The sequence below is a fragment of the Callithrix jacchus genome, chromosome 1, assembly GCF_049354715.1.
Source record: "Callithrix jacchus isolate 240 chromosome 1, calJac240_pri, whole genome shotgun sequence".
Taxonomy (NCBI): domain Eukaryota; kingdom Metazoa; phylum Chordata; class Mammalia; order Primates; family Cebidae; genus Callithrix; species Callithrix jacchus.
In genome coordinates this window covers 122,421,345-122,445,813 of record NC_133502.1, presented here as the reverse complement: position 1 = coordinate 122,445,813, position 24,469 = coordinate 122,421,345, and the positions used below count along the sequence as shown (strand labels likewise).

Sequence of the window (24,469 nt, the reverse complement as noted above, 5' to 3'; positions counted from 1 at the left end):
TAGCATCACAAATTATAAAATACTTAATAAACTTAACCAAGAAAATTATAACTTGTACCTGAAAACCACAAAACATTGTTGAAACAAATTAAAGAAGATCGAAATAAGTAGAAAGACCTTCTATGTTAATGAATTGCAAGACTTAATATTCTTAAGATAGCAATACCCCCCAAATTGATCTATAAATTCAACATAATAGCTTTCAAAATTCCATTGCCTTCTTTAGCAGAAATGGACAAGCTGATCCCAAAATTCACATGGACTTTTATGAGAGAACTTGAATAGTAAAAACAATCATGAGATCTCAAAATCTCACACTTCTCAATTTCAAAACTTAATAGAAAACACAGTCATCAAAACTTTGTGGTACTGATAAGAAGAAAGACATACAATTCAGTGAAACAGAATTGAGAGTCCAGAAATAAACCCATACATCTATAGTAAACTGATTTTCAACAAGAGTACCATGACCATTCAATGGGAGAACAGACTTTTGAACAAATGGTGCTGGAATAATTGGATTGCCAAATAAAAGAATGAAGTTGGGTCCTTACATGATACAATATATAAAATCAATTTTATATGGACCAAAGACCTAAATATAAGAGCTAAAACTATAATTTTTAGAAGAAGACACAGGGGAAATCTTCATGACTTTGCATTTGGACATGGATTCTTAGCTATGAGGCCAAACACACAAGCAGCAGCAAGAAAAAAATATTAGACTTCATCAAATAGTAAAACTTTTGTTTATCAAAGGACACTATTTAAATAGAAGGTAAAAAGACAACCTACATAATGGGAGAAAATGTTTTCAAATCATATGTATAATAAGATTCTAGTATCCAGAATATGCAGAGCTTTTAAAACTCAACAACAAAAGACAATCAACCCAATTTAAAAATGGGCAAAGCATGTGAAGAGACACTTCTCCAAAGAAGATGTACAAATAGTCAATAATCACATGAAAACATGTTCAACATTGTTAGTCATTAGAAAAATGCAAATCAAAACCATAGTGAGATACTACGTAGTAGCCACTAGGATGGCCATTAAAAAAAAAATGGAACTAACAAGTGTGAGCAATAATGTGGAAAAATTAGAATGCTTATCCATAATGGTGATTTAAAATGGTGCAGTCACTGTGGAAAACAGTTTTGTGGTTCCTCAAAAAGTTATCATAGTACTGTCATATGATCTAGCAGTTCCACTCCTAGCTACATACCCAAGAGAAATGAAAACAGACCTTGAAACAAAAATTTTTACACAAAATTTCACAGCAGCATTCATTATTCATAATAGCCAAAAAGTGGAAACAACCCAGTGTCAATCAGCTGAGGAATGCATAAACAAAATGTGCTATAAACACACAATGGAATATTATTCAGCCATAAAAGGGAATGACATATCAATACATGCCACAACATGAATAACCCTTGAATAAATTATGCTAAATGAAAAAAGCCAGACATCAAAACCATATATTGTATTATTCCATTTATATTAAATGTCCAGAATAGGAAAATCCAGAGAGACAGAAGGCAGGTGTTTGCCAGGATGTAAGGGAAAGGGATATAAGAAATAATTACTTCTTGGGGACTGGGTTTCTTTTGGAGTGATGTAAATGTTCTGGAATTAGCCGTAATGGTTGCATATACTGAAAGACACTGAACTGTGTACTTTAAAATGGTTAAACTGGTGATTTTTTTCAAAATTCTCTTTTCAGAAGAAGTTCAACAGTTTTGGATTTTGCAGAAAAAATAAAAAGCAGCCAAGATTTTAACTCAAGAGAAAAGGGTGTGTTTTTAAAAACCCACCTCACAAAAAGTTGTGATGATTTTGTTTCTTCTTGCTCTTATTTTTTTTAATCTCCAATAACTTGAAGTTGGCCCCCACTAAAAGAGTGTCTTTTAAAGTTTACTTTTGACCTACATTAAAAACTGGCATAAATAAATATATACATTTAATTGAAATTAATATAAAAGTTACACCTCTTTGAAAAAAACCATATGTTTTTAACTAAAATGACCTTCATTTTAAATAGTAGTTATAAGTCCCAAATGGAATTTTGAAAATAATATCTAATCAACTGTTCTGTGTAATATAGTTGTGGTATTTGAAAAGTTGAATGAAATGTATTGCTTAAAAACTAACAAGTATAAATAAAATGGAGTTGTTTTTCCTAAAAAAATAAATATGTTCAGGTTAAGTTCCTTAACATGCAAAAAAAGAAAATATGTCTGCATGAAAACAAGTTCTTTCTTCTATTTGATTATTGTGTCAGAAGTTAGCATTAAAATTCAACTCAGCAGGTAAAACTTAGTTTTATTCTAAAATAAATGGTACAAACCTTGAAAACACATGGGTTTAAAAAAAAGTAAGAAATATAAATAATCATACTACTTTACTATGCACAATAAACTTTGCTAAAGAGTTTGGATCTATCTGTAGCCATTTTTACCACCCCATGGAAGAGCCTGGACCCTCCTTCTGTACTCTTCTTTGTTTCATCCAAGACAGTAAAATGCCAATGGAAAGTCCAAAGCGGCTAGAAAAATAAACCTGTTGAACTCTGGCATGAAGACAGGTGGGCCTGCATCTTCCTGAGAACTTCAGAGGACTCTCTGGGCCACCTCCTTATCACTCATTCATTTTCACCCATACCTCACAGAAAAAAGAACTAGCCCCAATTATCATTTGCCTTTCCTCAGTTTTCATTTCAAGCTTGAAAAGTAATTGATAACTTTAAAATCACTGTATTAATAGAATTTTCTAAAGACATAAATGAAAATAATTAACTATTAAACCTGAAGAGAGAAAAAGCCATAAAGCAAAGGTAAATCTACAATGGCTATAGGCCAGTTTTACAGAGAACTTTCTTTCCATATGACACAAAAATCAAAGATGAACTACAACTGAAGAACTGTATGATTATAATCATCCTGTTGCAGTCTTTATTATATTTAAACAATATATTTTTCCATTTTCATAAGAAAAGAAGGTACAACATTTAACATTTCATATTGATGCTGATTTTTCTCTGATGTCAAAGTTCATTCCCCAGGTTAGCTGCTATCTAACTTTTTTTTTCTCCAACTGGGATGATGAAAAAACAATTGGATTTCAAAATCACATTAACTATATAAAAGGGTGTGCCATGTATATGACATAATTGACTTTTCTATCCATCAAGTTCAAAAAAACATACCAAAGATGTCTCTTTCACTGCAAATCTAAATTTCAGATTTGTGGCACATACGAATTTAATGGGACTATATTTAAACTATACTGACTAGCTAAACTTTTTTAAATGGGGAGAGGGAGAAATCATAGTTTCAAAGAAGCTTAGGAAATAGCACTCAGATTATTTTTTTCAAAATACTTTTGTTGATAGGAAATAATGCTGGTCACTTTCAAAATATAAAAGGATACAGAGGCTAATTGTTTTTAAAATGTTAAAAGGCATTAATTATTAGTTTGTTAATTTTTATATAATATACCCTTCAAAAGGTTACTTTTAAGGTATTTTAAGTGACTTATAAAATTATATTATATAAGCTAATTGATTCACAAGGTTATTCTAAATATGATTCATTCATAAATTCCATATATCTTTAAAGTACTTAATGTTTACATTTCCAATTAGTTGTCTATCAGACAGCAGAAACACATGAATAACATTACTCTTGAACATTGAAATAATGAACACATCTTTCAATGTGGAGTGGAGTGCTAACAAAATACAGTCAGTAAATATACTATGTTTTTACTAATATCATAATACTTTTATATGCTGTTCATCACTACAAATTAAAAGTCAGAATTCATCATACAGAAGTAACTGAATTTAAAAACAATAGATTGTATTAAATGAGTAAATTTCTACTTTAAGAACATATTCTTACAAGTAAGAAAGAAAATTTCAATTTGAATAACATTACCACCTAGTTTACATATATGAGTATTACTAAATAAAGTACATATTTCTCTCTATACATATATATAGGACCTTTGGTTTAAGAGTGGTAAGAGGTTAGACAGTGTGGCCAAACATTTTATCATTATGAGACATGTAAGAATCTTAATGACCTCTGCTTTGTCCAGCAAAGACCACAAATAATTCCAAGTGCAATTACACCAGTTTGGGGAAACCATTATTTTCATAGTTTTATTAGGTATATAAAGTGAATTCTGAAAAAAGGATTCAATATAGCACTAAGTAATGGAAATTTCCAGTCATCTGCAAAGCATCCTTTTGTTAATTTATTTTTTAAGTTACAAAATGAATTAGAGTACTTTGTGGTTAATAAAAATAATGACTAGGTGTCATGATACAAACTGAACAATATTAAATAAAAATTGCAGTACCTTGTGAAGCGAATTTTCTACTGCTCTCATGTGATTAGCAACACATTCTTTGTCTCTAGAAAAAATAAAAGATTAAGTGTCAGTAAAACTCAAACCTTATTACAACTGTTACACATTTTAGTATAAGTCACTAGTATTAAAAAATAAGAGTCTGATATCATTGTTCTTTTTATTTTTAATTTATTTTAACTTTTTAAATTTTGATTTTTGAAGTCATTGTTCTCTTTTAAAAAGTAAAAATCTGGTCGGGCGCGGTGGCTCACGCCTGTAATTCCAGCACTTTGGGAGGCCGAGGCAGGTGGTTCACGAGGTCAAGAGATTGAGACCATCCTGGTCAACATGATGAAAACCCGTCTCTACTAAAAATATAAAAAATTAGCTGGGCATGGTGGTGTGTGCCTATAATCCCAGCTACTCAGGAGGCTGAGACAGGAGAATTGCCTGAACCCAGGAGGCAGAGGTTATGGTGAGCTGAGAGTGCGCCATTGCACTCCAGCCTAGGTAACAAGAGCAAAATTCCATCTCAAAAAAAACAAAAAACAAAAAAAGGTAAAAAACTAACCATATTCACTGACATATTTCCACATTTAACTCATATCTTAATTTTTGTTGCCTGTCCTAAATTGGGGTAGGAGAGAATAAAAAGGCAAAAATGTGAAAAACAAGGAAAAATATCATAATTATATTATTGATAATTTAAAATGTGCTGTAAATGGTAAAACATTATTCTTTCATTTCTAATGAAAAAGACTTTTAAAATCTTAGCAATGGGAATATATAATAAATAACCATACTATGCAAAATAATATTTTCCTTTCTACTTTCTACACAGTCTTTTTATAGTATAATAATTACACAGAAATCTCCTCCATGACCTGTCTAGGAATATGCAAAGTTACTAGTTTCTCCTATCAACCTAGTATATTGAATTTAGCCTTCATAATGAAATAAAAAGTTTGAATGAAAATATTGAAGATAAAAATCTAATTGTAAATTGAAATTGAAAACTGTAAATAATGTATTAGTTTTCCAGATTTCAAATTAGCTTTCTTTAGTTTTATAAAAAACATGTGCCCATGGTCACAGATCATACACATGTCAAAATACTGAATTAGCAGCAATGTTTTGAAAACACAATTTGAATCTGGAGGTTTTATAAGCCTGTTTTCATTCATCTCCGAAATTTCTCAGTGCTGTAAGACTCACTGGAAATTACCTGAGCTAAGCCTCTCATTTGACATGATGAAACTGAGACTGAATAATAACAATAAAAACTGATTTAGTCAAACTTAAATTTTAAAAAATGACAAATACATATACCTTATATGGTGGTGCAATGTTATATAGTTTTACAATTTTCAAAAAAACTATCAGTGGTTATTCAAATATGCCAACATTTTGGACTTGTGTCAATTCGTGTTTTCATTATGTTTGAGCAATGTCACAAACCCAGTGGCAAAGCTTATGAATATCCTAAGATTGCGGATTCCTTGTTCAGTGATTTATACACATTCTGCAGTTTACAGACTATATTCACATTTGATGATATTTTATGCTTGTTTGTCTCAAAAAAGTTTACTTAATATATATATTTTTGCAAGTAAAGAAATTCAGAATTCTAAATTTAGAAAACATTGTTTATCAAAATTAAATGTTTCTTTAATCCTTAAAAATAGATTTTCTTTAAGCCATGCTGTTGTACAAAGAACTATCTTAAAGTATTCCATGAAATTTGATATGAAGAACAAATAAAAAATGCCCAAGAGAACTGTTCAATGTGAACTTCATAATGTATGTCAGCTTGATTACCTGGTTAAAAAAAATAGGAAAAACATTCTCATCCCATTTACATAGTTGTCTACTCTGAAAACTATATTTTTTCAACTTAACATATTAGAATATACAGCTATAAAAATTAAATGAGTTTCCCATGATCAATGTGTTTTTATTGTATTTTTAAATGCTATGATACACATGCTGATTGTATGCTAACATTTCTTTATGAAAATATTACTCGCAATATTAGTATATAATAATATATGCAGAGCAAAATTTTGGGGACAGTGGGGCAGAAGAGGATAGGAATGCATAACATAAGATACTATGAAAAACTTTTAAAGAGTCTTACATTTCACATTAATAAAACATCGTTTCTAACATGTAACACTATAACAGAGCCCAAAATAAGCATAATTAGCAGTTATACAGAAGTTTATACTTTTCTGAGGTTTCTCAATAAAATATACATTTCGTATGTTGAGTTAAGAGTTTTCTTTTTTGAGGATATATCAGAGAATTTCAAAGAAAGACAGCTGTACTTTTGTTTTCTAACACTGTATTATCCAGGGCTAAAACCCGGAGCATGAAAGTAAGAATTGATCTTTTGTCTGTTTTAAGTGATCTCCCCAAGGTCCAAATGCTCACTTGGCTGCCATGCGGAGGGCACTCTCTGCATCATGGATGTTCTCCTCCAGTCGACGCTTGTCCTGCTCCAGCTGGGTAAGATGTCTATTGAGCTGACGCAGAGATTGATCTTTTCTTCTCAGCTCCATCTTTGCCTCGGAGAGACTCTGCAAGCAGACAGAAAACAGAGTTACTTGTCAGCCCTGATAATTAACTTCAATTTATGCCATAGGCTATTAAACAAAGAAGAATACAGACTGACTGAGAAGCAGACTTGGGTCATTACACATCAAAGTTTAACAAATTTTCTGCAAAAATTTTATATACTTACTAATTAGAAATGATAGAACATAACATTTTGGCAAATGTTTGCTTACAAAATACAGTTCTATTTTTTTAATTCTGCAAAGCAAATAAAGTGCATTCTTACTAAAAATATGATTATAAAAATCTCAAGTTGTATTTTCTTTTAATGATGAAAAAATAAAGATTTCAGGGTAGAAAGCACATGAAAGTTAGAGTTAATCTTACTCTAAATAGAACTAAAGAACTATCGTATGCCCAAACTATGCATGTGATTGAGAAAAAGGTAGACCAGGATAGCTATAAGAAAATGGTGAACTCAAGATTAAAGAGTTCCACTACTATCTTTATAAATACATAGTTAGGTAGCTATGGATATTTCAGCAAACAAACAAATTGGACTCCAAAATAAAATTAACTTGCTTCCCTGTAAATAACTCTCATGTCAAGGATAGCAACACAAATATGGTAACATGCTTTAACTAATAAAGAAAGTTATAAATAATAATTGCATGCAGAATTATTTGTGTTCTATAAATATTTTCTTAGTCACAGAAGTACGAAATATGTTAATTTATATTTGCTATCTACCTTAATCTGAAATATTTATTTAGTGCAAAAATTTCATGACACAATTGTGCAATGTTATCTTGAAAGCTTAGAATCAGAAGCTCACAATTGAGAGCAATATTTCTAAACTTCACTTAAAATTCTAGAATGCAAAATAGTACAGGGATCAGAGGATCAATTAGCACTAAAAATCTTCTTACTATTTTGCCTAAAGAATTTCTAGAATAAGTTTATCAAACAGTTTTTGACTAAACTTGTTGGATGGTGAGCTAAATAACTGCCTGCATATACATAATTTTTTCTTCTTGCTTAGTGTAGCGCCACATTAACATCCATACTGTACTTCAAAAATCTAGTAAAGAACAAACAAAATGTTATAATTTCATGTTTAAAACTCTTCTAACAGTATTCTTTTAGTGTACTCACAATGGGTAGTATTAAAAAATTGAATAGTGCGGGGTCAGAGGATCATTTAGCATTAAAAATCTTCTTACTCTTTTGCCTAAAGAATTTCTAGAATAAGCTTATCAAACAGTTTTTGACTAAATTTCTTGGACAGTGAGCTAAATAACAGACCAAATACAGATAATTTTTTCTTTTTGCTTAGTTTAGCCCCACATTAACATCCATACTTTTCAAAAATTGAATAGTATAAAAAAACTCAAGCTGCGTACATGCTAAACCAATTAATTCACTCTAAATGCTGGTGAATCGAAAGCCATCATCAGTTAAACCAGGTATTTTTAAATGTTAAAAGTTTTAAAATTCAATCATTCACTTTTCAAATAATCAAGTTACTATCAAACAAATATAAATCAAAAAATTAAACAAACTATGACTACTTATGAGACACTTTATTTTGTTTTAAATCTTCACTATTAACAGATCTTCACAAACATTCCGCCATAAAAATAGTCACTGATTCAAAGCAACTGTAAAAAGATGGCAATGAATACATTTTTAAAACCATGCTAAACCTACTATTTTTGTGGCAACGCTGGCATAAAGGCGCTAAAGTATCATGAAATTTCTGTATTGAAAAAGTGAAATCCTTTTAAGTTCCTTTTAAAGTCAGCATTTCTGACATCTTTCAAAAAACGTAAAATTCTGTTTTTCAGATATGAAGATCAAACTAATGATCCACCACCAGTTATGCATAAAGCTTGAATTCTTTCAACAAAAACAATACATTTGTGCCAGTCAATTCAAATTCTTCTGCTCAATAACTCCTATGACTAGAGATGCCTATTTGTGAAGGGACTATCCAGCATTCAGTATATTATCCCCAACCTTATCAAGATTGAAGCTTGCTGATCCAATCTCAGGGAATCCATGACTGTGGAATTATCATAAACCCACACTTGACTTTTCGACAATCCTATCATATGCTTTCAAAGAAGATATAACTCATAACATTCGAATTTCTACAACACAGCTTAATCTTCTCGTTTCCATTCTTTCATTTTCATGTCTCAGGGACAATGATAGGAGTCATCAAACTCTTCTAAAGCTTACACTATTTCAGGGGCAAAGAAAAAAAAACAAAAAGTGATATAAACAAAGTTATATAATCCATACTTCCTTGAATACGAAAACAAAGAGATAATATAGTTTTTTTGAAAAAAAATAATAATTTTATAATTTATAGACCTGGAATTCTCGTTTGAGAGGTGAATGACATCATGAAATACATCAGTGGGCCCTAAGATTGATGGGGATGTGTGTAAAACACCAAGACATAAAACCTGATTCAAGAATATGTCTTTTCCCTAATACATAACCTTTTTAAATAACAAAGACAGAATATTTAAAATCCGAACACTGAACTGTAATTAAAGAAAAATATATTTGTCTATATATATTTACATATATATATACACATCACATATACATTTACAAATATATATGCATATACATATATAGTTTTAAATTCAGCTTTTCTTTTCTCCTGTTCCGACTGATCTAATTAAAACCCATGATAAACTTTATGGACTCTAATATTTCCAACTGAATGACTGAAACCAAGAGGGTGTGCCTCTAGGCAGCAAGGCAACAATGATAAGCAGCAGGTTAGCCACTAATTTCTCAACCAGGGTAGATTGTGAAAGTGTGATGTTCTGATATCCAAGAAACTGTTCAGGAGAGAATAGGATAAATCAAGTTTAATAACTCTGCTCCTAATTGTTCCCCCAATGCTCAACTCTAATTACTTGGAGAACTCTCCTGACTGTCACCTGATATTAAGTTGTTGGAGGCTGAGCCTGGAACAGCAAGATAATCAATAAACATTTAGTGGAAAGAAGAATGAAGATCCTGTTAAGCAGTGGGAACCTGCAGCACCCAAAGCCCTTCTGCTCATGAGAAAACCTATGGGACAGCCATAGTGATTGCAAAGCAATAATCCAAAGCACTGTTTTTAGGCCTTGAGGCCTTTAAGCAACAGTACATTTGAGGAAAAAAGGTTAACACGGTCACCCTAATTACAGCCCACTTTCACATACTTCATATATAAGTGAAGACAAGCCAATTAGGTAGAAAGGAAGATAAGGGAAGTTTTATTTGTATACTAATTAAACCCCTGATGAAATTAAAGGAAAAACATACAGCTCTGTAATTGTGTCTGAGAAAGGTCACTTCAGGTTCAGTTATCAGAACAGCACAGCCTTGAGATATTTCACTTAATCCACAATACAGCCCTCATTTTGTACTCAGGTCTTAATATTTACCAAAAAAAAAAAAATTCAAAGCCTGATACTGAATTTATCTTTAAACAGTGTTGTTCACAATTTTAACTGTTATAAAGTCAAGGCTAGATATGATAACAAGAGTCTTTTAAAAAGCAGAAAAAATATTCTACCTACACAAGAACCAATGTCACAATATTATTTATCAAAAATTTCCAGTTTTCATTTTATGAATGAAATGTTTTAAAGCAAATTTTTACAATGGTATCCCAAAATGACTGCATTTCAAAAGCTATTATATATTATCTTTATTGTATTTCTTTTTAGATAATGATATCATCGTTTACCTTCATTTTCTCAGTTAAGGAAGAAAAAGCTAATGCTTTCACTTAAATACTCCTATAAGATAATATTTGCATCTGATTGTTTCCTGAAATGGTCATGAAAAGGAATTTACTATTAATGAAAGATGGCAGGAAAAGTATGGATACAAAGAAAGTAGTCAAGTATAGGAAAAGCTTAGGAATAGAATACATGGTAGATATGAATATTAAATGACCCACACATTTTTTAAATGTATTTTTTCTTGTCTACAGTTTCCAAAGTTTCTATAATAAGCATGTTTTACTACTAAATAAGAACAAAAATTATTTTAAGTCATATATAATTTTACATTTCTAAAGCTTTCAAATGTTTATTAAGGCTAATAATTTTTAATCAATTATAAAATAAATTAAAATTCTATTGCTTCACACCCATGAAAACATTTTGTGCAATGAGTTTTTTTTAAAATAACAACTTTATTGAGATATAATCCACATACTAAACAATTGACTCTTTTAAAGTATACAATTCAGTAGGTATTCACAGAGTTGTGCAACCATCACCAGTGGAGGTCTTTTTTGAAGTAAATTATTTAGAAAACAAACCTTATCAAAACAATGTGGCTATATAAATGTATCTCTCATTGTTTCAGCAAATTCTAGTTGAAAACTGTATAAGACATAAAAAGTGTATCATTCTGTTTGGAAATTGTTTTTGAAATAAAAAATTTATGAAATGAATTCCCTGAATTGGAATATTTAATTAATAAATGTGGTATAATATAAATGTTAACATTCTCTTAAAGGATATGCATATCTCTTCAACTAATATTTCTGGATGCCAAGTGAATCACCCAACATAGTTCTTTCTCATAAGGGTACAGTATAGCAGTGATTTAGACCATTAGGCTGCTAGGAAGACCAAGCCCCAGGGGATATTGCTTTTATAGATTTTCTTTCGTCTAATGGGAAATATCTATGGATCTACATTCCTACACACTAAAAGCTAATGGCTTATTCAATTTGGTATAAAAAGTTGGTCATACAAAATGAAAGGCAAGACAACAACACAAGTGTTGTAAGAACTAGGCTACATTTCCTCAGTCAAGGGGAAAAAAATAATAACATTTAAAGAAAAATAAATTTATTGCTGTCTGACTGTTCCTTTAAATAAACATCTCTAGATTGCAGTAAATTTGGTTTAAAAGTGTACTAAAATTAATGTTTGGAAAGGAAATAAGGCTATCTTCAGCCCTACTGTCACAATAAAACAACTAAAAAATTATAATTATCAATAATTAATTGAATATTTGCTAAGTGGATAAAACTGTGCAGGTTGCCACAGAAACTATAAACATAAAATGATACAACAACCAAATTTACAATGGAGCTGGGTAAGCAAGTTAGGAATGAAACTAAAGAATAATGTTTTTTATAATAAAGCCAGAAAATCTCTAAGATAAACAATTAGATAAATTGCAATAAAAATAATATAAAAGATGTTGGTATCTGGTACAATTTATATTTGAATAAATTTCAATAGCAGTATCCTCTATTTTATATGGGAAATTTAAATACAAAGTTATGCAATTTAAAGTAATCTTCCTTAAGAATACTATCATTTATTGTTTTCTAGTAATACCTACACTAGAAGGTAGGTGACATATTTATAAACCGAAGCTGAAGATCAAATAACGTACCCACTTTCAGGGTTAAATAAATGGCAGTCCTAGTTAGAACTCACATGTCTAGTAAGACAACAGATGTTAAGGTATCCTATAAACTGTAAAAGACAACATAAATGTAAAAGGCATAATTAATATAATTATACTTTTACATGTAGTGACATTACATAGCGTTCTTTAAATCTCTAGCTATATATGACAACTTATGAGTTTCTGTATTATTTCTTTCTCATTTATTTACTTATAAATACACACACAAACATTTATAATTTTCAAAATTACTTTATCACACTTGAAAAAGATACAAGGAAATTAACAAAGAAAGCGTAAATGTTACTTTTATAAATAGGCCATGGGACAGATGATTCACAACAAACGGGGCAACTGGGCAATGAAAATTCAACTTAAAAATTTCCGAGTATGCTATAAGATTTTGTTGTACAATGCCTCATGATTATCGGTACCATATTTTCACATATGCCTTGAAAATATCTTCCTAAATGGTGTCAATATAAAATAAAAAAGTTAACTCTTCCCAACAAACTAATTAAAAGTGATTAATAATAAAATATAATGGAATCAAAAGGATCCTCATAAAAGTATTCAAAATATATCAAATGCTATTGTTCTAAGCCTCATGTATAAAGCACAAAACTCTGATAGACTAAATGTATTAACTAACAGTGAAGTAAAGTGGGAAACAGCTAAAACACATTTTAAATGACAAAAAAAGGAGGACAGTAAAGAGAACCACAAAAACCCTCTCAACCAGAAAATATGCTCAGAAAAAGTACAAAATAGACAAGTGGGAGCTACATTTATTGTGACACATGGCATGTAAGCAGTAATGTGGCAGTAATGTTTTCTCAGAGTATAAAGCAAACTGCATTTGGCTGCACTGCAGACCTCATGAGACAGAAACTGCCTGCAGATGACAATCACCATGATGATACTATAACAAAATCAGCTCTTATATGACCCCTACATTCTCTTAGCAAATACCTAAGAAATAAAAGGGGACAGCATACACATGGGCTCTTCCGTTAGACCTTATCAGCTATGGCATACTCAAGAATTTCACAGAGGTGACAACCCCAGCTATGTGGAGGTCCAAACAGTTGCTCAATTCCCTGGAAATATTTTTAATGAGTCAAGCTATGAATTAAGTTGTAAAAAACTATCATTTAGAATTTAAATGGTGTTTTAAACATTTGAGAGTTAACTAAAACAAATGTCAAAGAAGAATTTGAAAAAATGTGAATAATTTATAAAGGGCTTCATACAGTTGGGTTTCTAACATTCAAATAAAAAACTATTGTTGAATGAATCTTTCAACTTCAAGAATGGTTTTGGTGATATAATTGAATCATAGGATAAATAAGCCTATTAATAGTTAAAATGCTCTCATATTAATATTTCCATTGTACTATAGAATTTAAATGACCATTATTTGACATGCTACATATCATAATATTACTTTTAATCAAAGTAAATCAAATACTAACTGAATAAAATTCATTTATTTAACAGAATCTGAAGGTCAAATTTAAAATTGGGAAAATAAATTTAGGTTATTTTAGACTTAAATATAAACAAAACAAAGTTTTGAGTTTTTTCTTAAAATTGTATTCATTGGATGAATTTTTGTGCATTAAGTATTTTACCACTAATTTCTATCTTAATTTTAGAAGTACATCCACAGGGGGATAAATTCTGGACAGCGAATGTTTGCTAGCTTTCACTATGGGTAGTATTCCACATATTTTCTTGTACACATAGAACAGTGCCTCTCATGTTGTAAGTATTCCATAAATGCTGGCTATTATAACTGCTGTTGTTATTTCCCCTACAATCACTAGAGGGGAAAATTACTTGAGTAACAACTAAGTACCATTATCAGTACAACTCAAGCACTTCATAATTACACTAGTTCATTTGATTATAATCCAAGGAGGTATGTAGCATTACCGTTTCTGTTTTACATGAGAAAACTAAAAATCAGATGAGTAATTTCCACAAAGTCATACAACTAATAAACAGGTTTATGCTAAAATGTGAGCCCTTCTTCTGAACCTAAAACCTTCTAAACTCTGTGCTACACTAGTATTAGTAACCATGTCTTCAGATTCTGCATAAAATCTACTAACTGGGAAATCACCATGGAAATATAAAACCCATATTTCTCTTATTTATCAAACTCCATAAAGTCAGTAAGGCATTTTAATCTATTTAAATGGTTGCTTTATACTTATATTAAACAAAGTCCAATAAGAGCTTCAGTATTATTTAAGGATACACTTTCAGCATCTAAAATTGAAGAATGCAGAACTCAAGATCCCTTGTGTGAAAGTAGGATCACTGTCATCACTTATTAAATGTACTAATAAAAAGTAAATATTTGTAAAGAAATGATTAATTGTATAGCACTCCATTTAGTATAGAATTTTATGTAATTCAAGACACATTGGGCTACTGCTTTTTTTTAACCTTTCAAAAACCAATGAATTTGTTTATCTTTCCTTTATAAGTTAGCAACAATAGCACTTAACTTTCTTTTTTTTTTTAATTTTTTATTGGATTTTAGGTTTTGGGGTACATGAGCAGAGCATGCAAGACAGTTGCGTAGGTACACACATGGCAGTGTGCTTTGCTTTCCTTTTCCCCTTCACCCACATTTGGCATTTTTCCCCAGGCTATCCCTCCCCACCTACCCCTCTCACTGGCCCTCCCCTTTCCCCCCAATAGACCCCAGTGTTTAGTACTCCCCTTTCTGTGTCTATGTGTTCTCATTTTTCATCACCCGCCTATGACTGAGAATATGCGGTGTTTCAATTTCTGTTCTTGTGTCAGTTTGCTGAGGATCATGTTCTCCAGCTTCATCCATGTCCCTACAAAGGACACAAACTCATCATTTCTGATTGCTGCATAATATTCCATGGTGTATATGTGCCACATTTTTCCAATCCTGTCTATTATCTGTGGGCATTTGGGTTGATTCCAGGTCTTTGCTATTGTAAACAGTGCTGCAATGAACATTCGTGTACATGTGTCCTAATAGTAGAATGATTTATAGTCTTTTGGATATATACCCAGTAATGGGATTGCTGGGTCAAATGGAATTTCTATTTCTAGATCCTTGAGGAATCGCCACACTGTCTTCCACAATGGTTGAACTAATTGACACTCCCACCAACAGTGTAAAAGTGTTCCTTTTTCTCCACATCCTATCCAGCATCTGTTGTCTCCAGATTTTTTAATGATCGCCATTCTAACTGGCGTGAGATGGTATCTCAATGTGGTTTTGATTTGCATCTCTCTGATGACCAGTGACGATGAGCATTTTTTCATATGATTGTTGGCCTCATATATGTCTTCTTTTGTAAAGTGTCTGTTCATATCCTTTGCCCACTTTTGAATGGGCTTGTTTGTTTTTTCCTGTAAATCTGTTTGAGTTCTTTGTAAACTCTGGATATCAGCCCTTTGTCAGATGGGTAAACTGCAAAAATTTTTTTCCATTCTGTTGGTTGCCGATCCACTCTAGTGACTGTTTTTTCTGCTGTGCAGAAGCTGTGGAGTTTAATTAGGTCCCATTTGTCTATTTTGGCTTTTGTTGCCAATGCTTTTGGTGTTTTGTTCATGAAGTCCTTGCCTACTCCTATGTCCTGGATGGTTTTGCCTAGATTTCCTTCTACGGTTTTTATCGTGCCAGGTCTTATGTTTAAGTCTTTAATCCATCTGGAGTTAACTTTACTGTAAGGTGTCAGGAAGGGGTCCAGTTTCTGCACATGGCTAGCCAGTTTTCCCAACACCATTTGTTAAACAGGAAATCCTTTCCCCATTGCTTGTTTTTGTCAGGTTTATCAAAGATTGTATAGTTGTAGATATGTTGTGTTGCCTCCGGTGCCTCTGTTTTGTTCCATTGGTCTATATCTCTGTTTTGGTCCCAGTACCATGCTGTTTTGATTACTGTAGCCTTGTAGTATAGTTTGAAATCCGGTAGTGTGATGCCCCCCGCTGTGTTCTTTTTGCTTAGAATCGACTTGGCTATGCGGGCTCTCTTTTGGTTCCATATGAAGTTCATGGTGGTTTTTTCCAGTTCTGTGAAGAATGTCAATGGTAGCTTGATGGCGATAGCATTGATTCTGTAAATTACTTTGGGCAGTATAGCCATTTTCACAATATTAATTCTTCCTAACCATGAACATGGAATGTTTCTCCATCTGTTTGTATCCTCTCTGATTTCGTTGAGCAGTGGTTTGTAGTTCTCCTTGAAGAGGTCCCTTACGTTCCTTGTGAGTTGTATTCCAAGGTATTTTATTCTTTTTGTAGCAATTGTGAATGGCAGTTCGTTCTTGATTTGGCTTTCTTTAAGTCTGTTATTGGTGTAGACGAATGCTTGTGATTTTTGCACATTGATTTTATATCCTGAGACTTTGCTGAAGTTGCTTATCAGTTTCAGGAGTTTTTGGGCTGAGGTGATGGGGTCTTCTAGGTATACTATCATGTCGTCTGCAAATAGAGACAATTTGGCTTCCACCTTTCCTATTTGAATACCCTTTATTTCTTTTTCTTGCCTGATTGCTCCGGCTAGAACTTCCAGAACTATATTAAATAGGAGTGGTGAGAGAGGGCATCCTTGTCTAGTGCCAGATTTTAAAGGGAATGCTTCCAGTTTTTGCCCATTCAGTATGATATTGGCTGTTGGTTTGTCATGAATAGCTTTTATTACTTTGAGATACGTTCCATCGATACTGAGTTTATTGAGGGTTTTTAGCATAAAGGGCTGTTGAATTTTGTCAAATGCCTTCTCTGCGTCAATTGAGATAATCATGTGGTTTTTGGTTTTGGTTCTGTTTAGGTGGTGAATTACATTGATAGACTTGCGTATGTTGAACCAGCCTTGCATCCCCGGGATGAATCCTACTTGATCATGATGAATAAGTTTTTTGATTTGCTGTTGCAATCGTCTTGCCAATATTTTATTGAAGATTTTTGCATCTATGTTCATCATGGATATTGGCCTGAAGTTTTCTTTTCTTGTTGGGTCTCTGCCGGGTTTTGGTATCAGAATGATGTTGGTCTCGTAAAATGATTTGGGAAGGATTCCCTCTTTTTGGATTGTTTGAAATAGTTTTAGAAGGAATGGTACCAGCTCCTCTTTGTGTGTCTGGTAGAATTCGGCTGTGAACCCGTCTGGACCTGGACTTTTTTTGTGTGGTAGGCTCTTAATTGCTGCCTCGACTTCTGACCTTGTTATTGGTCTATTCATAGTTTCAGCTTCCTCCTGGTTTAGGCTTGGGAGGACACAGGAGTCCAGGAATTTATCCATTTCTTCCAGGTTTACTAGTTTATGTGCATAGAGCTGTTTGTAATATTCTCTGATGATGGTTTGAATTTCTGTGGAATCTGTGGTGATTTCCCCTTTATCATTTTTTATTGCATCTCTTTGGTTGTTCTCTTTTCTTTTTAATCAATCTGGCTAGTGGACTGTCTATTTTCTTGATCTTTTCAAAAAACCAGCTCTTGGATTTATTGATTTTTTGAAGGGTTTTTCGTGTCTCAGTCTCCTTCAGTTCAGCTCTGATCTTAGTTATTTCTTGTCTTCTGCTATGTTTTGAGTTTTTTTGATCTTGCTCCTCTAGCTCTTTCAATTTTGATGATAGGGTGTCAATTTTGGATCTCTCCATTCTCCTCATATGGGCACTTATTGCTATATACTTTCCTCTAGAGACTGTTTTAATGTGTCCCAGAGATTACAGCATGTTGTGTCTTCGTTCTCATTGGTTTTGAAGAACTTCTTTATTTCTGTCTTCATTTCATTGTTTACCCAGTCAACATTCAAGAGCCAGTTGTTCAGTTTCCATGAAGCTGTGCGGTTCTGGGTCGGTTTCTGTATTCTGAGTTCTAACTTGATTGCACTATGGTCTGAGAGGCTGTTTGTTATGATTTCAGTTGTTTTGCATTTGTTGAGCAGTGCTTTACTTCCAATTATGTGGTCAATTTTAGAGTAGGTGTGATGTGGTGCTGAGAAGAATGTGTATTCTGTGGATTTGGGATGGAGAGTTCTGTAAATGTCTATCAGGTTTGCTTGCTCCAGGTCTGAGTTCAAGCCCTGGATATCCTTGTTGATTTTCTGTCTGGTTGATCTGTCTAATATTGACAGTGGAGTGTTAAAGTCTCCCACTATTATTGTGTGGGAGTCTAAGTCTCTTTGTAAGTCATTAAGAACTTGCCTTATGTATCTGGGTGCTCCTGCATTGGGTCCATATATGTTCAGGATCGTTAGCTCTTCTTGTTGTATCGATTCTTTTACCATTATGTAATGGCCTTCTTTGTCTCTTTTGATCTTTGTTGCTTTACGGCCTATTTTATCAGAGATGAGAATTGCAACTCCTGCTTTCTTTTGCTCTCCATTTGCTTGGTAAATCTTCCTCCATCCCTTTATTTTGAGCCTTTGAGTATCCCTGCATGTGAGATGGTTTTCCTGGATACAGCACACTGAAGGGTTTTGGATTTTTATCCAATTTGCCAGTCTGTGTCTTTTGATTGGTGCATTTAATCCATTTACATTTAGGGTTAATATTGTTATGTGTGAATTTGATACTGCCATTTTGATGCTAAGTGGCTGTTTTGCCCGTTAGTTATTGTAGATTCTTCATTATGTTGATGTTCTTTAGCATTTAGTGTGATTTTGGAATGGCTGGTACTGGTTGTTCGTTTCTATGTGTAGTGCCTCTTTCAGGAGCTTTTGTAAAGCAGACCTGGTGGTGACAAAATCTCTGAGTACTTGCTTGTTCGCAAAGGATTTTATTTTTCCTTCACTTCTGAAGCTCAGTTTGGCTGGATATGAAATTCTGGGTTGAAAGTTCTTTTCTTTAAGAATGTTGAATATTGGTCCCCACTCTCTTCTGGCTTGTAGTGTTTCTGACGAGAGATCTGCTGTGAGTCTGATGGGCTTCCCTTTGTGGGTGACCTGACCTTTCTCTCTGGCTGCCCTTAGTATTTTCTCCTTTATTTCAACCTTGTTGAATCTGACGATTATGTGCCTTGGGGTTGCTCTTCTTGCGGAATATCTTTGTGGTGTTCTCTGTATTTCCTGCATTTGAGTGTTGGCCTGTCTTGCTAGGTGGGGGAAATTTTCCTGGATGATGTCCTGAAGAGTATTTTCCAGCTGAGATTCATTCTCTTCGTCACGTTCTGGTACACCTATCAAACTTAGGTTAGGTCTTTTCACAGAGTCCCACATTTCTTGGAGACTTTGTTCATTCCTTTTTGCGCTTTTTTCTCTAATCTTGGTTTCTCATTTAATTTCATTGAGTTGGTCTTCGACTTCAGATATTCTTTCTTCTGCTTGGTCAATTCTGCTATTGAAACTTGTGCATGCTTCGCGAAGTTCTCATATTGTGTTTCTCAGCTCCTTTAATTCATTCATATTCCTCTCTAAGTTATTCATTCTTGTTATCATTTCCTCATATCTTTTTTCAAGTTCCTTAGTTTCTTTGCTTTGATTTAATACATGTCTTTTACCTCACAAAAGTTTCTCATTATCCACCTTCTGAAGTCTAATTCCGTCATTTCGTCACAGTCATTCTCTGTCCAGCTTTGTTCCCTTGCTGGTGAGGAGTTTTGGTCCTTTCTAGGAGGCACAGTGTTCTGGTTTTGGGTGTGTTCCTCCTTTTTTCGCTGGTTTCTTCCCATCTTTGTGGATTTATCCGCTTGTCATCTGCGTAGTTGCTGACTTTTCGATTGGGTCTCTGAGTGGACACCCAGATTGTGGATGATGAAGTATTTCTGTTACATGGTTTTCCTTCTACCAGTCTAGTTCCTTCGCTGTACGACTGCTGAGGTCCACTCCAGGCCCTGCTTGTCTGGGGTGCACCTCTAGCAGCTCTGGCACAGCGAGGGATGCTACCAGTTTCTTTTTCTGCTATGTTTGTCCCAGGATGATGCCTGCCAAATGTCAGTCTTTTGGATATAGAGGGGTCAGGGAGCTGCTTGAGGAGACAGTCTGTACTTTTTAGGAGCTCAATTGCTGAGCTGTGAGCTCTGTTGTTCATTCAGGGCTATTAGGCTGCTATGTTTGATTCTGCTGCAACAGAGCTCATTAAAAAAAACCTTTTTTTTTTTCCTCAAATGCTCTGTGTTGGGGGATTCGGGCTTTATATTTGGATGTCCGTTGAGGTGTCCTGCACAGCTAGGAGGCAGACTAGCCACTGTTTGCCTGCCGAGGCTCCGCCCTGCTGTTGTGTGGTTCGCCCTATTGCTGCAGGCTCTGCTGTTCTGCTGTGGTCTCCACCACGCCCTGCGGCGGAGTCTCTCTGTTGCAGCAGGTTGCCTGGGCAACGGCAGGCTGCGTCAGCAGTGGGCGTGTATCTCAGTAGGGACAGGTTGCCTCGGCAATGGCTGGCTGCGTCAGCAGTGGGCATGTATCTCAGTTGGGGCGGGTTGCCTCGGTAATGGTGGACGCCCCTCCCCCACAGAGCATCTCGGACCGTCTGCTCGGGATCGTTTGAAATCGCAGTTTTGTTCGTCCCACTGGGCTAGCCCAAAAGCTCTGTCCCTGCAATCCCCTGGGCTGGCCCACTGTCCAAGTCTCATTCAGTCTCAAGTCCAGCCTCTCAAGTCTCAGGTTGCCAGTTCAACAGGGCACCCGGACAAGCGCGCTCTGTGGGGTGTGCTGGGTGGGGCCGGCCACCGCCACCCCAGCTGCCGGCTTCGCCAGGCAGAGGTACTGCCTGGCATCCTGCGTCTCCTTTATACTTGGGGATTTCCCCGTTCTGTGGGCAACAAAGATCAGCCTGGAAATGCAGCTCCGACTCACCTCTCCGTGGATTCAACGAGAGCTCCAATCTTGGGTTGTTCTCACAGCACCATCTTGAGTCCTCTCTGCACTTAACTTTCCCTGTAGATCTTAAAATTTGACTGCCTAATACCACCTTTTTAATATTTATAAGAGCAACCTACCCTATCACAACAATATAGCAAGATATCAAGATCAATAATACTGCACCTGTAGCTACCTCTCCCTAGTTAGGGACATCTTAGCTGTAATCTAAGAAGATACTTATGTGCCTAATTTTATTCAAAAATATCATTCCTAAAAAACCGGTATCCAGCCGGGCATAGAGGTGAATGCCTGTAATCTCAGTACTTTAGGAGGCTGAGACAGGCAGATTGCTTGAGGCCAGGAGTTCAAGACCAGCCTGGTCAATATTTGAAGAGGATGCTTGAATTACTAGACTCCCAACTCCCATCCTTCTTTAAACTAGAATTTGTGTTAATGTTTTCTATCAACTTTTGTATAAGACTTTATTTAAAGAAAGGGTTCTTTGGCTAAATATAGTTGCCAACTATTGTTATAGAAGGCCATGGGAAATTCCTGAAGGATTCTAGGCTGTGATCTGTCTGGAAATTGTATATATAAACTGTAACTGCCTAATTAAAGTATATACAAGAGGTCATTCTGGCTATAGTGTGATAGCTCATTTAAATCTTCAGTGGAATTCTAACCAAGGTTTAATACAATTTCATCTTTAAGTAAAAAGATACAATGATGTATTAACTATTTTAAAAGAACTGGCTTATAACAGTTTTACTTAATATGCTAGAGTATTATATCAAAATTTACTTTTACATTACTGAGTATATATTAAATATTTACTTTCTATAGATGCACATTCTAGCCATGCATTTTCTATTTCCACTAATTACTATACTACATTCTACAAGTTATTTGAATTATATGATAGAGAGCCATAAACCCTAAGTCATAGCAAAAATACATGATGGAAAGAATATTATTTTAGGAACACCAAAAAGTGGATTAACAATTGAACTCAGTGACTGTTTTCTAAGAAGAATTACATGATTTGGTCTACAGTTTTAAAATATTTTTGGTTATTACACTGTGTTGTTTTGAAGAAAAAGTGGTGAGAACAAAGCTACCACTGGCAATAACCACTGAGTAAGATTTCTAAAAGGGTTTCTAAAAGCGTTGGTACCAGCTTTCCCATAGTATGATAAGCCAAGAAAGTTATTTTTTAACATATCTGAGTGAAATATGTAAGTTTTAACCACTCTTCACTTATATTAATTAAAGAAAAAGAGAGTGAATTTGAGTAATAAAGAGTTGTTAAAACAAAGATTAAGGCTCAAAACTAAAACAACCACAGGTTTAGCAACAGTTGGAAGCATATTCAAAGTACTGGTGGGACAAGGCAGAGGGATGGACTCAAGCCTCTGGGCAATTTCTTGAGGAACTGTGCTTAGGATAACCCCTGTGTTTGTTCAGGCAGTTATAGTTGAAAAATAAATATATAATCTGGGGAAGTAACATAGCAAAACATAGCATTTTATAGGTTTGCTTCAAATGGAATTTTCCTGTATAAGGGTGTATACGTATATATTTACATGAATATACACATACTCAGTAAATAGTACCATTTTGGTTACAAAGAGCTTGCTATATAATTAGTATAATTTACACTTCCGATCCCTCAGTAACCAACCCATTCACCTGAAGAAAAACATGGCTGTTCTAACCTTCTAAATGAGCGAGATCGCCATCTAGTGGTGATGCCTTAAAATGTCAGGAATATGGCTTCTGGAGCCTAGAAAACGCTCTGTGCAATGTGGGGGACATTGAGTACACATTCCAGAACATTCAAATTTTCTTATACAACAAACAGCATAATACACTGAATAATCATTTTCTTTTATACTAAAAAAACCTCTAGAACAAGAGAGAAAAGCATCAACCAGACATATGGCTCCCAGAGATAACTATTTTCAACCCTACTGACCAAACTAGGGAAGAGAGCTGCAGATGTTAAAATGTAAAGTTACACCAACTTTGGCCAATGCGGCTAACTAGAAAGCAGATTAATTCTTTCTATACATTAAATAATGAAAAAGATAAGTTACTGCATATTTTGTTATTGGTCAAAGTATTTGTTGCACCTCCCAGAGGGGAAAGTATATTCTCCTGTTCCACTGATATCAAATTTGACAACATAAATTGGTGGTACCCTTTTTGGAAAGAGGATTATATATTCCCTGTTCTGGCAAAATCAGAAATCAGAAATGCTCAAGTTACTTGCTTTGGCCAATGAAATGTGAATAGAAGTAAAATGTTAGTTCCTAGCTTAGAAAATAACAGCAATGTCCCATAGACACCTTTACCACAAGAGCAACAGCGTTCCAGATAAAGAACATTCTTATAAGCCTCATTCATAGAGTATGGACATGTGAAGAAGAAGCACACAGCTGACCCATGATTTATATGCATACTGTATGAGAAATCACTTGCTATTGTAAGGCCACTGTTTAAGAGTCGTTTGTCCCAGCAACATAAGAGAGGGTATCTTAACCCATTTTTCTACATTTGGCAATTTAATATTTATATAGCTATAAAGTCATCAGGAGATACTTTAGAAAAATCAGTGCCTAGGCTCATTTAATATTGGATCATTTTGGGGAAGAAATAAAGTTTAATTGAATATTAAAATCACAGCAGGTCCACTGATAAGAGGGCCGAATAGGAAATGCTCTGGTCTGCAGCTCCCAGTGATACTGACTCAGAAGGCAGGTGATCTCTGCATTTATGATTTAGGTACCCAGTTTATCTCATTGGGACTGGTTGGACAGTTGGTATAGCCCACAGAGAGCAAGCCGAAGTAGGGTGGGGTGTCGCCTCAACTGGGAAATGGAAGGGGTAAGGGGATTTCATTCCCCTAGCCAAGGGAAGTCATTAGAGGCTGTACTGGGAAGAAAAGTGCATTCTGGCCAAGACACTGTGCTTTTCCCATGGTCTTCACAACTGGCAGAGCAGGAGATTCCCTCCAGTGCCTATGCCACCAGGGCCGTGGGTTTCAAGCACAAAACTGGGTGGCCGTTTGGGCAGACATCGAGCTAGCGGCAGGAGTTTTTTTTTTTTTTTTTTTTTTTTATAGAGCAGTGGCACCTGGAATGCCAGCGAGACAGAACTGTTCACTTCCCTGATATGGGGGCTGAAGCCAGGGACCCAGGTGATCTGGCTCAGTGGGTCCAACCCTCACAAAGCCCAGCAAGCTAAGATCCACTGGCTTGAAATTCTTACTAGCAGCACAGAAGTCTGAGGTCAACCTGAGACACT

The 24,469-nt window shown here is 34.4% G+C and overlaps 1 protein-coding gene across 17 annotated transcripts in view; it reads right to left on the bottom strand.

Annotated features, from left to right (window-relative positions):
- The window catches only part of CCDC171 (coiled-coil domain containing 171), a 499,054-nt gene that overhangs the window by 130,330 nt on the left and 344,255 nt on the right, over positions 1-24,469 (bottom strand). For 16 of the 17 annotated variants that reach the window (XR_008481645.2, XM_035306113.3, XM_035306098.3 and 13 more), the window contains 2 exons: positions 6,793-6,938; positions 4,369-4,423 (listed from right to left, as the gene is read on the bottom strand). Coding sequence is in view for 16 of the 17 variants with exons in the window: in XM_035306113.3 (XP_035162004.1) it covers positions 4,369-4,423; positions 6,793-6,938 (201 nt within the window). In the remaining variant the exon portion in view is untranslated. Of the gene's footprint in view, positions 1-4,368; positions 4,424-6,792; positions 6,939-9,054; positions 9,161-24,469 lie in introns of those variants that run through there. The other variant, XM_078369528.1, reaches the window with a different exon arrangement.